Source organism: Dreissena polymorpha, chromosome 1 (assembly GCF_020536995.1).
Source record: "Dreissena polymorpha isolate Duluth1 chromosome 1, UMN_Dpol_1.0, whole genome shotgun sequence".
Classification (NCBI taxonomy): domain Eukaryota; kingdom Metazoa; phylum Mollusca; class Bivalvia; order Myida; family Dreissenidae; genus Dreissena; species Dreissena polymorpha.
The window spans coordinates 105,167,709-105,185,433 of NC_068355.1; the positions used below are offsets into that span (position 1 = coordinate 105,167,709).

At 32.8% G+C, this 17,725-nt stretch overlaps 1 protein-coding gene and 1 long non-coding RNA gene across 2 annotated transcripts in view; both read left to right on the plus strand.

The window, feature by feature from the left end:
* Positions 1-2,676: 2,676 nt before the first annotated feature.
* LOC127865282 (uncharacterized) lies at positions 2,677-5,561 on the plus strand. The gene is made up of 2 exons (XR_008042572.1): positions 2,677-2,790; positions 3,126-5,561. It is a non-coding gene; the product is annotated as an uncharacterized LOC127865282 (long non-coding RNA).
* Positions 5,562-8,478: 2,917 nt separating this feature from the next.
* The window catches only part of LOC127865237 (uncharacterized), a 45,212-nt gene continuing 35,965 nt past the window's right edge, over positions 8,479-17,725 (plus strand). Inside the window, exon 1 of the mRNA XM_052405268.1 lies at positions 8,479-8,559. Coding sequence (XP_052261228.1) covers positions 8,543-8,559 — 17 coding nt within the window. The 5' untranslated portion in view covers positions 8,479-8,542. The remainder of the gene's footprint in view (positions 8,560-17,725) is intronic.

The window sequence follows — 17,725 nt, forward strand, 5'->3', positions numbered from 1 at the left end:
GCCAGGTTATCTTTATTTGAACATATCATGTATAAGACCACAATACTATTCTTAACACCATATATTAAACATATAGGCCGAAAGATTTCATACGATATGTTTGCGTTGTTTATGTTTAAAACATCATTTCGAACTCAGTGACATAATTATTCAACGGACCGTAACGATCTGAACATGTTTCCTAAATGACCACCAAATGAACATTCCTGTTAAATTTCGTACATAATTCTGAGCGGCAGTTAAAGCGAGTACCGGAATATACGATTTGATTGTCAATTTTGATTTCCACAATCTTAAATAAACATATTTATTTGAATTTGAAATGTTATATTAAATTATTGAACATTTGTTTGTATAGGTCATCTATCAAATATTGTGTTCTTCAATGAAGTTTATAAGTTTACGCAAATACCGTGACTCGTTTTTGCTGCAGACCAAAAATTGTGTAACGGCAAATGTCGTATGAACGAATCTAAAGGTACAGATATAATTCCTAACAGTGTAGATCTACATGCTTTGTATAAATGAACATATGAAGGAGTTATCTGTTCTATATCAGAAAAAAATTAAATTTATAGAAATATATAATATTCCGTTCGTTTATTATCTGTTACTACTTCTTCCTAAATTGAATTGTATTTTTCTTCCAACAACGTTTGATCTGTTTTGAAAAATCTAGAAATATATATTTGTTAAACACGCTTTAAAAGGGAGCTGTCATTAGAATAAAAAGATGACGGGCTCATGCACGAACGGAAGAACGGACAAAACGTTCTCCCATTTCGTCACTGTGTATTCAGGAGTTAATAGTATAATCGGGTCAAATCGTAGGTATTATTATTATAATCATACAAATTATAAACTGGTTAAATTATTGTTTACCCTGTTAAAATTACAAATAGCGTTTCTATACTAAATATTGTTTAAGATACCCAAACTACAATGTATTTTTATTACAATTGTTTTTTAATAGTGATCCGGGCAATTTTTACATTAACACTTCATGAGGTTAGTTTATTGATCAAATTGAGAAGGGTTCTTGCATTACACAAAACAGAATACCATTTGCATAATGCCGAATATATTCATAAGCCTTCGTTATAGAGGGCATTTGGCATCGACGGTGCGATAAAATGTGACGGTAGCATGCAGATAAAACATGGAACCTAAGTTTGTTTGAAAATCGTTCTGTCATGGAAATAATCATATTCAACTCAAATTGTATAGAGTTTAAACATTAAAAAATCACCACCAAACTAAATAGTCACGGCATAACAAGATGACACTTGCAAAGCCTTGTTCAAATCATGTGTACAAATGTTTGAGGCACTGAAATTTAACGACGGAGTCCCGTAAACCGATTTCCAGTTGAGCGTAAACAAGAGAGTAGCTGAATTTTAAATAATGTTTAAATGTATTCTGCTGTCAACATCTTGCTAAGAGGACCATTATTGTTAGCATTTTTGTAATTCAATCTATTCCAATCGACGTATGCATGCATACGATTGCAAATAGAACAACAGCTATATTGAAGTTAGTGTTATCGAAAAGAACTGTTAACGCTTATCGAAGGATATTTAAATATAAAACAAACTGAAGTAAACAGTTCAATGGCGACGTAATAGCAGAGGAAACAATTGTTGTTATATCAATTTAACTTCCAATCGAAGAATATTATGTGCCGTTTTTTAATGCATTCATAACATGCAGTAGAACGCTTAAAATCACTAGTAAGGCGCAAATACATGTTATACGTTATGTTATGCATTAGAGTTAATAAACTCAGATAACCAGATTAAACACGTATGCCAAATCATTAAGTACGACTCGACTATTTCTACACCTTAATACAGGTGTTTTATCACAATGCGTTTTTATTTTACACAAGCTTAAACAAAGTAAAACGATACATACGTTACTAACGCCAGTTTATGTTTTTTACATTTATGAGTTAAGCAAAAACAAAAAAAAAATACTTCAAACCTTCAATAAAGCAAGCTAAGATGATAAGATCGTGTTAAGCAATAATCTCAAGAAGTGCAATATATATATAACAGTGGTATGCCACAGGTGGAAGTAATGTACCCAGGATAGTTTTGTTTTTTTATTTTATTTTTATTTTAATTTTTTTTGGAGCCCAATATATTCAAAATAATATATAAAATCATGTTAAATGAGAATTTTTTTTTACAAAGAGCCATGAAAAAAATCCCCACACTCTGATATTGGAATCATAACAAGGTCATTAACTAGAATTTATCATAGACCTGTCTTCGCGGGCCGCAAAAATGTCAAAAACAGCTTTAATCCAAAGCATCCCTTGATCCTCCTATGGGCAATTGGACAACCTTTCAAAAAAAAAGTTAACTTCAAAAAAATCTGTCCAGCCGTTAACTCACAGTCGGTCGATAACCAAGCAATATTCCCAGTCCGTTTGTCAACCCGAATAAATCTTCGACAGACTTTCAAACAATATTGTTTAGGTTTTGCCCGTTAATTGATAGCTCGCGTCCTATTCCTTCAAAACAACGAAGCGTGATAAATAATGCATGCATATGCAACCACTTACCCCTAAAAACTAATTTTAATACAATCAGAATGATAAGTATTTTTCATTTATTTACATTTATAAAACGTCGTTGTTGTTGTTGATTGGATATTTCTGTCAGCGTAATTCACTGGCAAGCCGGGTTCAAGAGCGATGGCTACTTTCGTTTTCAAGTAAATCAAATTTAGACTTAAAACAGTTGTTGCAAAGAAAATTTAAACTTTTGGAATTAGTTTTTAGGGGTAAGTGGTTGCATATGTATGCATTATTTGACACCCCTCGTTGTTTTAAAGGAATAGGACGCGAGCTATCGATTAAGGGGCAAAAACTAAAAAAATATTGTTTGAAAGTATGTCGAAAAGCTTCATCAATAATCAAAATCGTATCCTCAACATAAATATTTCCCAAGCAATGTTTTCATAGCATATATATAGAGATGAGAACTAAATACAATATCTATAGATTGATTTTGATAGAAATTAAACACTTAAATGTTTATACACAGAGGTACGATACATTTTAAATAGGTAACGTATGTATCGATACATGCGTTACTTTACAAAACACTTTGTTTCAGACCATAATGGGCAAATCTCGGGCGGAAATTCAGAAAGCTTATAGAGAAAGGCAGAAGTTAAAGGGACCAGCGTTCTTATCCAAGGAGAGAGCAAGACAAAGACAAAATTATGTTCCAGCTTCACATTTAAGCAAGAAAACGAAAGAAGCTCGAAACAACCAGGCAAAATTGAGAAACAGACTATCTAGGTTGAGAAAAAAGACACGCGAAAACGATGTTGAAGAAACTAGTGGTTATGGAAGCATGTCAATGGAAACAGGTGATGATGAAAGAAATCAGCCTACAGAGCAAAGGGCATTAATTGTAAAATAACCCTTAATTAAGAAAGGTGCAGGTGCTAAGAAAATTAACGCAATCTTGAGCATTAAGTAGAGCTCACAGAGAAATCAAGTCATTAAAGTCGGAAGTGATACAGCTGAGAAAGAAGATCAAGATAAAAAAACAGGAAAATAGATCGCATCGATAATAAAACAGAAAGCTATGCATCTACATCACACGAGCTTACTCCAATGAAGAAAACATAAGCAGAGGTGTCGAGACTTAACCTTACACCACGAAGAAGACAGTTAGTTCGAAGAAAATTACTAACTGGAAATGTTCTGGTGCCAGAAATTGATAGAGCAAAACGTGCATAAGGAAAGAAGAAAGTATCAAACATCCACAGACTAATTTAAGGCCAAATAGCTAAGAAATATAGTATGTTGAACCAGATCAGTAAGTGCACACGCCTCAGTAGAAGATCCCTCGGACTGATCGAAGACAAAACCATAGATATGGTGAAAGAGAAGAGAACTTGCATATCCAAGTCTGTAGCAGAATCTGTAATTGATTTTCTTGGCAGAGAAGATAATTGTCGCATTCAGCCAGGAAAAGCTGACGCCAAGAAAGTAAATGGACATAAGGAAAAGAAACAGACAAAAGTACTTACTGACTATCTTAAGAAGTTGCATATGAAGGACAAGTCTGAAATTCCTGAGCAAAACATCTCTTTGAGCACTTTCACACGCATAAGACCTCCTAATATTTTGCTGACATCATACATATCACGGAACAGCTGCCAGTGTATATATGGTAAGAGTGCATGTGACGGGCTTGGTGGTACAACCAAGAGAATGGCTGATGAAGCTATCAGACAAGGCAATGTCACAATACAAGATGCTGCAGACTTTTAATATTATATACTTGGGCAGTACAGTCAAGTATGAAGGCAATTGAGTTCTTGTACGTGTCAAGTGATGTAACCAAGAAGAAGCGTGATAAAATGGCTTTGATAAAAACAAAGCCAGTAAAAGGAACGTTAAAACTACACGCAGTTGGGATCAAACTAGAAGACAACAAAACAAAACTGATGACAAGAGAAATGTCATGCCACTGTGCGACATGTATAGCTGGATCATATTGTGATTCATGGGCTGCTCAAGACATAAAGTGTGTAACAGCTATTAATGAAGAGCGTGCATATGCAGTTGACGAGACTCTTGGCGAAACAGAGAAAGAAATACAGCCTAGTAATGATAACGATTTGCCGGACACTGAAGATGGGGCTCATGGTGTTGAAGAGACACTTACAGAGACAGAGAAAATCAATGAAGAAAATATTATCTTGAATGACATACACATAGATGACCTCGTTGCAGCTGTATATGAAGGGCAATGGTACATAGGAAGGGTTGAAAAAAAGGATGCCGAAGAAGGAGATTATAAACTAAACTTCATGCAAAGAGCTAAACAGATGTTTAAATGGCCTCCGAAAAAAAGATCGATTGTGGTTAGATAGCAAAACCATTTTGTGCAAAATCAACTATTAGAGCCATCTGGAAAGAGTATGAGACTTTTCAAAATCGCACAAGAGGAATTGGATACAGTTAACAAGATGTTTGAAACCATCTTACAACAGTGATACATACGTTACCCAAAAGCAACACAACGTGTAACTGCATGCAAATTTCTAATGCAGAAGATGGTTATCTTTGGATAAATGACACTTGTGTATCTGTGTAAGACAAATGTTCATTTTATCGCAAAATCAATCTATGTAGATAATGCGTATCGGTTTTGTCATTGATGATGATACATACGTTATTGAATTACAGATACAAACGTGACTGTAAGTTTGAAAGTCGTTTGATTATGTTTAGAGGAGTTCGTTAAAATATGTGTTAGATAACAGTTTGTTATGTGTTAAAAGCCAGTTTTATTCAATATTTGTTTGTTTAGAAAATCTTATACGTTTTGCTCCAATATCACATATGTGCTTGTAAATTCCTGTTAAAAATGATTTTACAAAATATTTTAAGCCATCAAACATACAATGACAAGTGATCATCTGTTTGTTGACAGTTTTGAATTTTGAGTGAAAAAATGATAGTTTTTAAAGAAAATACTTGCTACTGGAACGAAGATGTCATTTACAGAATGTTAATAAATTTTGATACAGACGTTACACGTTGATAGAAGCCTTGATTATCATTATGGATACAGTATCAACCTGTTTATGTATAAAAATAAGTCAATACTACATTGAAATATGTTTGTGAAAGGTTTTTGCGAACTAGTTTTGTTGTCATCTTACTTCCTTAATTATTTACTAAAAACGTTGTAAAACTTGATTTTAATCTTGTGCAAATAAATTAGTTATGCGTTCTTTTAGTTATCTTTAACACTAATTAATAGATATAATTACACACAAAGTGGTCATGCAAACATTTCTCAATGGATCTCTCGTACATACAAGTTGATAAAAAACCATAGCATTACGTTAAGAGTCTAATTCTATAAATAAAGTGCCTTTAAGTCAATGTCATTTCTATATAACGTATGTATTCATCAGCATTCGTCAGATTTCAAGAGACTGTTTTTAAAGTCATATAGAATCTTAACAAAATATATTTCACGGTTGAATTTTTGCATAAGCATTACAAAGATATTGTTACAACTGGAGAAATATGTTCCAGGTATGTGTTTAAAGGTTGAAAATCTATCATTTCGCAAGGCTTATTTGTACCTTACTAGTGAATTTTGGCGAGAAGACAACATGTTATTGAACAAGCATCAATAAAAAATGAATTGAAAGATATATAATATTTATTTCCTTTTTGTCAAATATTTTTGTTCACTATTATGACCAGAACTGTTCTGCTAGGGTTATAGGTCATGCAGTATGTATGTAACATTGTGGCGAGCGCTCAAACACGTATTACTATTAAATATGGTAGGTTTATCCCATTAAAAAGGGCGACAATATAAGAGGCAAATAATTTAACGATTCCAATTATAACGGCAAATAAATGAAGCTGCAGCTATTCGTTCTCGAAATCAATTCATCATATTACTTGCAAAATCAGCTACAAACATATGAAGAAAGGAATCTTGATTGAGGACTGATTTATGACCAAATTTGGATAGTTTTGACAACAAGTTATCGCTTTGATCGATTCAATACGCCTGCGAACCCCGAAAAGCAATCATGCAATGTCAAATGCCAAGCACACTGAGAGACCAAAAATGATGGTATTTTTGCAGCGTCTCTGAGAAACGTTACAAATTACCGTGATTAACGATCGGACGTTTTTATGATTACATTCCTCCATACTTAGTCATGAATTTATCACATGATATCAACTGGTAGCTGCAATTTTGCGTCTCAGCCAGATCGCCTGAAAATAACGCATAGTGGCGTCGTATTTGTCCGCGCTACAAGAGAACATCCAGACTGTGATGTATGGCCGCTAATGGAGCAAATAAAACATTTAGTCTCCAGATGAATAAAGCTTGCCTCTATGATTATTGACAATTTTCAACGGTTTTCTGTGGTCTTATTTTGAAGCTTGCACCAGTTCTTTCTTATAATGTATTTAATTATCTAATAAGTTATTTGTTATGGATACTGAATCTGATCGAAATAAACTAAATAAAAGTAGTTAATGTATGAATTTTTTAATCGACCGACTTAAATTATCACGAGTAAATGCAAATTGGTACAGAGCCCTTAAAGCGACCTTTAATAACTTTCACAAATCTAAAGACAATCTACCAGGTGAAGCCATGGACGACTGTTGTATAAACATTACTTTAAACAAAATTGACTAAAGACGACACGCAACGCACGTGCGCAACTAACGCGTGAGTCACATTCCCAACATCGAACTTAGCACGAGTGTAGTAATGACATTAACATTTTGCTCTTGTGCATACATGATTTTCATAGTATCCCAGCTGACTTTTACATTATAAAGTATTTACTTCCACAACAAGCATTTTTATTTAATATAAGTTTAGAATGCAATTTCATCAATATGTGTCGTTCATTTTAAATCAACGACCATTTTATCGAAGGCTATTAATCGATTGCCATTTAATTCAACCATTCAATATATTTTGTATTAAAGATCAAGTGCCGCGATTTTAAAAACCCGTAAAACACCTTTATTTATCGAATTTAGTGCATATCTAAAACTATTTCGCACCTCATTTCATTTCAATTACGGTGTTATTAGCGAAAACGAATAGAACAAAGTCGCGATTTTTCACACATTCCGATGTACTCGCCGTTTTCATTCAAACCGGAAGTGACGTCACAAATCTTCCATTGTTCATGCTCTCAATAACGAACCGGCGTTATAAAGCTTCGGATTCATTATCTCTCGAAACTTTAGTTGGAAAAATTGATGGAAAATGGTATATAATAGAGATTATGATGAGTTTTCCGTTCAACCGTACATGTATGAGTCAGAATTTAGCGACAGTCTGTCAGATTTTTTATGATTCTAACTCGGAGAGCGAGGTTAATTTTGTCGATGCTCAAGACAACCATCGTGTTGGGAACACGGATTAGTAAATACATAACTGTGTTTCATGCACGTGCCTGGTATTTTTGATTGTTATTCTACAGTACAAGCTTGTTGAATATGACTTGGTTACACAAAGCACTGGTTAATAATAAAAAATTAGAACGGATACTTGTACCGGTTCTGATTAGGAAGGAATGTTAATATTTCTAATTACATGAATTTTACTTTAAAACATTGTTTCCAGAAATAATAAAATAGTTTCAGTGTGAACACTTATATTAATTCATTGATAAATACAACTTCCGTAATAATCACATGGTAATCAAAACAATAGCATGGTGTAGGTCCAAGTGGGCAGAGTGGGACATTTGTGGGACATGGAGCTGCACCCCTTGGTTAGCTAAGCCGTAGCACTGGTCTGATAGTAATACATTTTATGATTGTTTGTTGATATAATTGGGCTTGGGCTAATCTCTTATCTCTGAAACCATACTGTGTCTGCAATAATCAACTGTGATATATCCTAAGATAAGGCACATTTCAACAGCCAAATAGCTATAAACTCCATGACACTCTGTATGGACTAATACACAACATTCATAACTGGTGTCAATTTGACTGGTAGCCATGGAAATTCTTGAAACGTAAGAAACTTAGATCATAATGTCTATGTATATATTGTTGTCTGAGGCTATTAAAAACTTGACATTCGAGTAAGAAATGAAAGTGGTCTTCAAGATCGTTACACTGTTTACATTAAAACCGCTTGAGAAGTTGAAATATTTTTCAACTTGTGTTTATGATAGTACGCACAAAGTAAATTTAATTTTCGGCTAATTATAGGTGTTAACCTTTGATCGGCGTATACTATGTTTTAAGGTTTCGCATCTAATTGTATAAACCAATGGCCGTGGTGTCAAAATTATGTAGGAGCGAACGTCCGCCTTGTCAAAATTAGCGTAAGAGCGATTGTCAGTGGGAGCGATTGTTCGGATACCCATTACAGAGAAATGCCAAGCTGTTGTTGTTTATGACATCAATAAATTGTACTAATAATTACAGTTCATACACAAAACCCTCCTCAATTTACATTTTATCTGAATATTTCAATATAACATAATGAATGGTGTTAGTAAATAATATTTCTATTTTTAGTAATACTATTCCAATTCCATTTTAAAATGTCTTTTAATAATCTGTGTAATAGATAGTTATTTATTCGAGTTAAATAACAGTACAAGAATGTTATTTTTGATACTTTGTTGGTTAATTAGCTGTAGCCTAGCTTATTTAATTATCAAATGGAATGTATTTGTCCTTTTTATCGCTGTTCCACTGATTAACCTATGTGTCCTTAACAATAAGAGAGAGGTTGTAATTTATTGTTTGTAACTTAGCCGTTAATACATAATGCGTATAATATATTATTAATCCATTTCTTACGAGCAACATCATCCTTGGCAAAACCGAAAAGTCCATTGTTTCCCTTTTCCGCACGTTCTTTGCACCCGAAAAAAACACACACTGACAGTCGAATAACGATTGTCGTGCAAAAAAAAAACACACAGAAAAAGCACAAGTGTTTAATAAAACTTGTATAAAAAGAAGTGTATTAACATAGCACGATATTGAGTGTCAAAGTTGACATAAAGCGCGAAGTGTTCAGGCTTCGATCCGTAATAACAATGGACGAGTTTCCGTGTCATGCGCGTTGAGTGAATGTGACGTCACAACCAAAAAAGGTTTCCATTACGGCGTTTTCAATTAGTATATATAACGCGCGCAATCCGAAAATGATCTTTTCAGGAGCTACACGGTCCGCTTACAAGACCACTTAATCCTACGTTACTATATAGCGGATAGGGAAGATCCTCACCTGATTTTGTTGATGCGCAGGCTAGTCTGGATATGAACTTGCCGCTAATGGCATAAGAACCATTTACGCATTGCACGGATCACGTCTCTCTGATTGATCAATGTCCTTAAGTTAGTCCATACGGCATACAGGGCGAATTTATGAATATCATTTATTTTCGCTCATAAGCATACACGCGTTTCATTTCTTGTCATATATTTTAAAACTTGTCCAGGAAAATCATGAGAAAGCTCTCCAATAAGCCTGCTTACACACACAAAAATGTGAACGCGTTTAAAGATATGATATATTTGTCGAATTACATGAGTGCAATATAAAAATCCAAAACGGATAAAGTAATTTGTTGGAAAGTATAAATAAAAAAGTAAAATGTGTGGTTGGAAAGGATTTTAAGAATCTTCATTAATATCATGTTTCAAGAAAGTCATTGAACACGATCTCTAAACAATCTTTTATTTAATAGAATAGGGCAAGTTTTCGTGCACTCAGAACAACGTCAAAAATAGGGCATATTGATATTGTTTGTCATATGTTTAAATTCCAAATTTACGATACATAAAACAAATTGCATTGTTGATAACATTTTGCACCCATGGCCAAGAGAGAGCGCATTGCAACTATCAGCAACCCATTGGGTTATAAAGCTGATTGTTGAATTATTGCAACTATATAAACATGAGCTTCATACTATCGCTATTTTTAGATCAGATTTGGGTTTTCCAAAAATTGGAGAATCTGTTTTTGTCAACTACGGAAAAACTAAATCGTCAAAAAATGTCATATTTGACAGTTATTAATGGAAAATTGTGAGGAAATAATAGGATAAATAGAATATTATGTGAGTTTTGTATAAAGATCAAGTTTATCATGCTCGGCACGAACCATGTTAGCGCTCGGCAAGCCTCGCGCTACATCGGTTCTAAGCCTCGCATGATAAACTTGATCTTTATCCAAAACTCACATAATATTCTCTATATATATCAAGATTGCCGTGTGGTATTTACACCTATTATTAAACGAGAGCCAATTTAGCTGTAAAAACAATTCTTTGGATGGTGTTCTATTTGGCTTTTGTAGAATTACTTTCGCTGCGCGTTTTTGTAAAATATTCACTTTTTTTAAAATTGGTTTTATTAGCGTTGCCCCAGATCGTACAACAGTAATCGAAACATGTTAGAATATATGAATTATGAAATAATTTCTTCATATCAAAAGTGAGATAATTTGATATCTTTTTTAGTAGAGTAATATTTTACTGCTTATTTTAGAGCATGTTTTATCAATGTGTTCTTTCCATTGCAGATGTTTGTCAATATAAAGTCCTAAAATATTATGGCTAGTGACATTCTCGATAGCATTATTATCTATTTTTAGATCAAGGTTGATATTCTCAATTTTTTGTTTTGATCCAATAAGCATGCATTTTGATTTACTAGGGTTTATCATCATGTTATTGAGGGTGCACCATTTTTGTATGGAATAAATATCATTTTGTAAGTTAGTTTGAATTTCTGAAGGATTGGCCCCTGTAGCATGTAGTGTCTAGTCATCAGCATACAAGTCTATGTCTGATTGGTTTAGTAATAACCCAATATCATTTATATAAATTAGAAACAAGAGAGGACCCAAAATAGAACACTGATTAACAATAATTCGAGCACGGAATATCAGTTAGTTACAAAATGAAACGTTGAAAAACACCAAAATGCATTTCCGTTTTTTGAATGATCATCATTTGAAATTAATTAACAAAAATAAAAAGATAAGATAATTTTGCAGTGTTTCTGTTGTTTTCCTTAAAAGGTGACGATCCGTTATTATTGTTTACGATTTTTTAATATTTTTTGCATATTTTATTTATAAAGGTTATCAAAAACTAATAAATTTATAGGCTATTGGACATTACCATAAAAAATTAGCAATACAACTTGTTTCGAGCTCAAAATACAGTGTCCTCCAAGTCAATTGGGTTTGCAAACAATCAGTTTATTTACATCGCTGTTTACTCATTCATGCCGATCGTTTCCGAGCCGGTTTTGTACATTTGAAATACGTTTCTTTAGTATTTTTGCAAAGTCGCAATTACAATCATTATTAAAACAAGTATGCATGATGCAAATCCATGTAAAACAAAATATTGTATAACACAAAAATATCTTACCGAACTCATGTTCTCTTTCTTTGTTTACGAGGATATTGTGTTGTTTGTACTACGTCATAAATATATGCGTACTTTACGAAAGAAGCCGATGAACATCGGGGATAGCGAAAATGTAGGGAAATTGCAAAGTTGTAAACATTTCTGCAAATTATGAAACGGGTATATCTTCCATAATTCTTGACAACGTTGCACCTAAGCTTCATTACTATCATTTTTTAAGCAAGAGTAACTGAAATCCGGTAACAATTAGACCAGCTTATATGCATAATAATTGGATTTGTAACCTTTTACGGACCTTTAAATGCCGTGAATATGAAAGAGAAAAGCATACACGCTATAAGAGAACAAACCAATTGTCCGAGAAGTTAACGACTTAATTAAGCCGGTGCGAATGTGAGTGGGGCAACCGTTTATTATTCTTACATGAATTTCACGTTTTACATTCCGTCACTTAAATTCCGATCTTCAAGTACGAAAATAAATGGCGAATTGTTGTCGACTTAAACAAGTCCAAGATCTTTAAACAAGATTATTATGTACTATAATTAAACGGTTATGTACGATATAATTATTTGTTTATAACAGATGATCCGTACTAAAAGAACAAATACAATAAATGTTCAAAAACCTGACGCAATAAAATAATCGAAATTATAGTTTAGTAAATTTTAAATGTTACTGCCCAGTCCCAAACACATTAATGTACATAAGGTACGTTGAAATGTTTGTTTTCGACACATATACTTTTAATGTGTGCATCTACTGATGAACGCGTATTTCGGGAGAATACATGTGTCGTCGTGCATTTAACTTAAATTTCCTTCTTCATTTTGGGTGCTATTTAAAGTATGTGAAAATAAAATGTTCAAATTAATATCGCATAGACACACACACTAAAAATGCTACTTCGTCAATCAAGATTTAGATTTGTGTAATATCATAAGTCGGACACAGACATCATATATATTATTTTAAACAATCAAACAGTACAAACCATGCCGTTTCATCAAAACGATTGTAACTCGTACTATAAATTATCCATATGAATTTTTCTGATACAAGTCAATACATATTTAAATAGCATTACTTACTTGTCAGAAACTTCAAAACCTCATATGGAATCTGTTCCAGTTCCGGTACAGACATCTTGCGAACCAATAGATCTGAATAATGATCCCCAGCAAACGTTTTCTGGTTCTCGTTATAAATGTGCAATCCCATTTTAACTTTCTACGAACGGCAGTCCGTGTCTTGGAATGCGTGAACGCAACAGAATTTGGGCGCCAAATTGTCGTCTGCGAGGCTTCTCCGCTACTTTCAGCTGATATGATGGCCAATATTTATTACTCCAAAAAGACTTGCATTCATTTGTCGTGAGAGAAATATCTCAGAATATTGCTGTCCCAATATGCAAATCAGAGAAAAGTTCCGTTGTTTAGAGATTCTTTTAGTATTGAGTTCCATTTGCATTTGACTGTCGCTTTTAATTCAATTGATATGTTTCACGTGTTTTCATCTGCTTTTATTTAAAACAAGAAATATCTTTAAAAAGATATACGGCGTTGATTGTGGTCGAAGTTTAAGAACGATAAAAAGATAAATTTGTGAGATCAAAAATAGCGAACGCCTTTGTTCTGCGCAGTTCTTAGCTTCATCACAAGCAAATAAATTACGGGGTGTTGCGCCAGATTTTGTTACTTATTTTGCCTTATTAGATATTATTACTCAGATATCTATATCTACAGAATAGAAAAACACAAGAACCATGAAAATTAATGAGTGCATATAGGTCAGCCGGCAACACTCGAATCTTATTTGATTCTATTATTAATAGTATCGTGAATTATCGTGCTCATGCTTAATAAATTTATCTAAATATATAAATATTTCTAACTTATCTAATCAAAATTGATCATTATCATGCAATTGTTGAAAAAACATTAAAAATCTATGATTGACATACCTTAATAATATCGCCGAATATCTTTATTTAGTATCTTTCTGATCGAAGTAAACTTCAAGTGCACATAGTTTACGCGATGGCGTTTATATAAAGATTTCTGTAACTGACCGCAAACTGACCTTGATACCTTGCGGATTGGAATGCAATGCGTTAAAGTGGGGTAACAATACCACTGCTGACACGACGGCTTGTTTAAAGCTTTTAACATTTACGTGTTTAACGGTCAAATTTGATAACATTTTTTTAATTTTTTTTTTCAAAGCGTATATCAGGTTACTGAACAACAATTCTTATATAATCTAAAAATGTTGAGTGCACAGAATGCAATATCGTAGTAATGACCAAATATGAGAACACAGCCTTTAAGCTGTGGCGCTGACATTCTTCAAAATAAAGGAGCACACACTTTGTATTGATATCGAGGATTGCGTGTAAAACTGCTCTATCTCTCAAACTTTATTATTATAGATAGAGTTACAATTGTTTTATGCTGAATACGCATAACAACGTTGCTAAACGAACTGTAGTATCCCTTACCTTACACTTCCCAAAAGTGGAAAGTGGATGGAATAACATATTAATGTTAATGTGAAATCTGTTTGTAGATTGAACGTTTTCTACTGCGAAAAGTTTCAGGCCTACCGGCGGAAAATTTTATATTCAAATTGATTGGTCGTTTACAAAGGTCAGGCTAAAGTGAAAAGCTGGCTTATACAGCTTCGCCGAAAAAACATCACTTTCTTACTTTGCTAATAGTAATGGCGCGAAATTTTCTTTGATGTTCATAGTTCCAATACTTAAAATAATAAATTACGACAATATGTTAATATATCTGGCTCGATATCATATCTTTTATAAAAGACAATGGTTATATTTTAATTTATTTTCTTGTTAAGGTCATTCTTAGATTGTAGACTTGACATAGCATTGGCGCATTGTTAATATATTTATTTTTTGTTTTATGTAACATTGCAGTACAACATCCATTCTAAAAAAAGCCATTGATTAAAGGGGCCTTTTCACATATTTTGGCATGTATTGAAGTTTGTCATTAAATGCTTTATATTGATAAATGTAAACATTGGATCTAAAAATGCTCCAGTAAACATTCAAGAATAATTTTTTTAATTTTTTTTATTTAATATAACTAAAAAAAAAGCAAACATTATACATGTACATACATTGCAAACATTTTTTCCTTCAAGAAGATAACAATAAAGTTATGGGTGCATATGAACGTACAATAGAATGTTATTGTTTTTTTTAAATAGTTTTTCTTCAAAATATACCCACTCCGCATGGAACAATAGTGATAATTGTGGTTTAACCAGAGGTTATTATTTATGTCTTTTTGCAATATGAAGAGTTAACAAAAGAAAGTAAAAAGTAAGAAAGAAGTATAAAAAAGGAGAAACTGGAAGCTCAAAACTGACCGTCAAGTAATCTCTGATAAATTGTATTAAATTGTTCAAGATTATCGTTTTTTAGGGCTATTTCTTGTTCTATATCAAAGCGTAATTTTAGGAATGTAAGGAGATTGTTGAAATCATATGGTTGGTGCATTGTTTTCAATTTAAATATATAATATTTCATTAAATAAATGATGAAATTAATTGTTTGCATGTTTTTATTATATTCCATCTGTCCAAAACAAATTAATTCGTAGTTAAAATATAATAAAATGCCTTTATCATACATGTAGTCCGCTGATCTGTTCCATAAATGTTGTGCTACCCGGCATTTCCAAAACAAGTGTTCAATATCTTCATGTATTCATTGCACAGATCACATAAGTTAGAGTTAGTTAGTTTGCACCAGAAGAGGTATGTATTTGTAGCTGTTAAACGCATAATATATTTATATTGGAAGCATCTTAAATTTGTGTCCGTACAAGTTTTGAACACTGGCGTGTATATCTTTGCCCAATTTAACTCTTTATTTTGAAAAATATTTTGCCATCTATTTTCCGCATTCGAATTTGTATTTTTTATTTCAGATAGCTGAAGATTGTATAAAAATTTATTTGGTTGGTACGAAGTTTTGATTATATCTAGTAATGATTTTTTCCTTGATCCTGTTAGAAAACGCTCGTCTACAAGTTCCAATATGTCTTTTGGTATGTTATTTATAAGACTATTGTAGTTAAGTAAGTCATTGTCTGATGCATTAAAGATATATTTGAAGTCAGTAAAGCTATAAAATTTCTTCACGCGAAAGTCAATTAGCTGATCGACAAATACGATTCCTTTGTCGTGCCAATCTTTCCAGTACAAAGTTTTATTTTCAATTTGTATTTTACTATTATTCCATATAATATGTTTGCTGAAGTTGTGTTTATAGCAATTTTTTCACATGTATTCCATCCTTGAATTATGTTTTTTAAAAATTCGTTGTCTTTACATATACGTTTAATATCTTTAGTTTGTAAATTTGATTCAAATAGTAATTCTCCTCCGTATTTCTGTAGGATTGTATCATATATACACTTCCACATACTATTATTTTCTGTAAGCAGTCGTTTAACCCATGACCCCTTTATAGAATTTAGGAACATTTCAATGTCTGTTAATTTAAGGCCTCCATTTGTATAATTCATTATTATTTTGCTGCGTTTTATTTTGTCGGGTTTACCATCCCATAAGAAGTTAAAAATTTCCTTAGTTATTTTTTGTATGGTGTGTTGAGGAGGGTTTGGTAATACAGTGAATGGATATACTAATTTTGGTAGTGCGAATGTTTTTATTACTGTAATTTTCCCTAGTAAGGTCAATTTTCTGTGGTGCCATTGTTTAAGACAATTACTGAATGCACATAATTTTGGTTCTAAGTTCAAGAATAAAATTTAAAAAAGAAAAAATAAGTAACCCTCAACAGGGCTCGAACCACTGACACCTGTAGTCCTGAAGTAAATGTCTTCAATTTAGACCACTCGGCTATCCGTGCTCATACAATGATCTAGGTATTATATACTTTATATAAGCAATCCTCGTAGTTTGACAAAATATAACGACAACAACAGAACTCTCCAAATCATTCAATCGTTTCGCGTTGCAACGCTTGATAATTTGTCGGTTTTTAAATCGTAAAAAGATGCATATAATGTCTATTTTAGAACATGAAAATGTTATGTATAACTATTTCCTCAAAAATATCATAACTAAAACGAAAATTTGCGAATCTGAAACAACTTTTTATTTTATTTTCTCAATTTACCAAAACGTGAAAAGGACCCTTTAAGGCTTACTTTTTTAATAACACTTCTATTGACATGTAACGTATTTCATGTTTACACTTTCGTTACCATTGGTTTGTCAAAATGAGTCAAGCCTTGCCTAAATGTATACGAACTTTTCTATGAAAGCAATTACACTTCTCTATAACGCTTTTAGCCTTTTATATAGCCTCTCAAATTCCTTTTGACGTCCTGCGACCTTACTAAGATATAAACAAATAGTCTCAACCTGTTACAAGGGAAACCAATTTCGCGAGGCAATAAACCAATCAATGTTCCCTTTAGCTACATTTGACATTATGGAGATCATAACTCATATGTGGCCCATAGATGCTCCTTGCGCGACGGGATTTCTGATATTTCTATATAATTGAATATGACAGTCAAACGTTGGGAATTCATCCAAAATTAGTTATTGGATTGGATTCGATAGCTTGTATAATGTTGTCTTATTCGGCATAGAGGATTTATGGTTAAAGAAATGCAATGTATGGACTATCTATTAAAAGAACTGGGAAGCAGTTTAACATGAGGTCGAAAGATCGATTGAATGGAATGTCGTAAAATTGTTTCGCTTT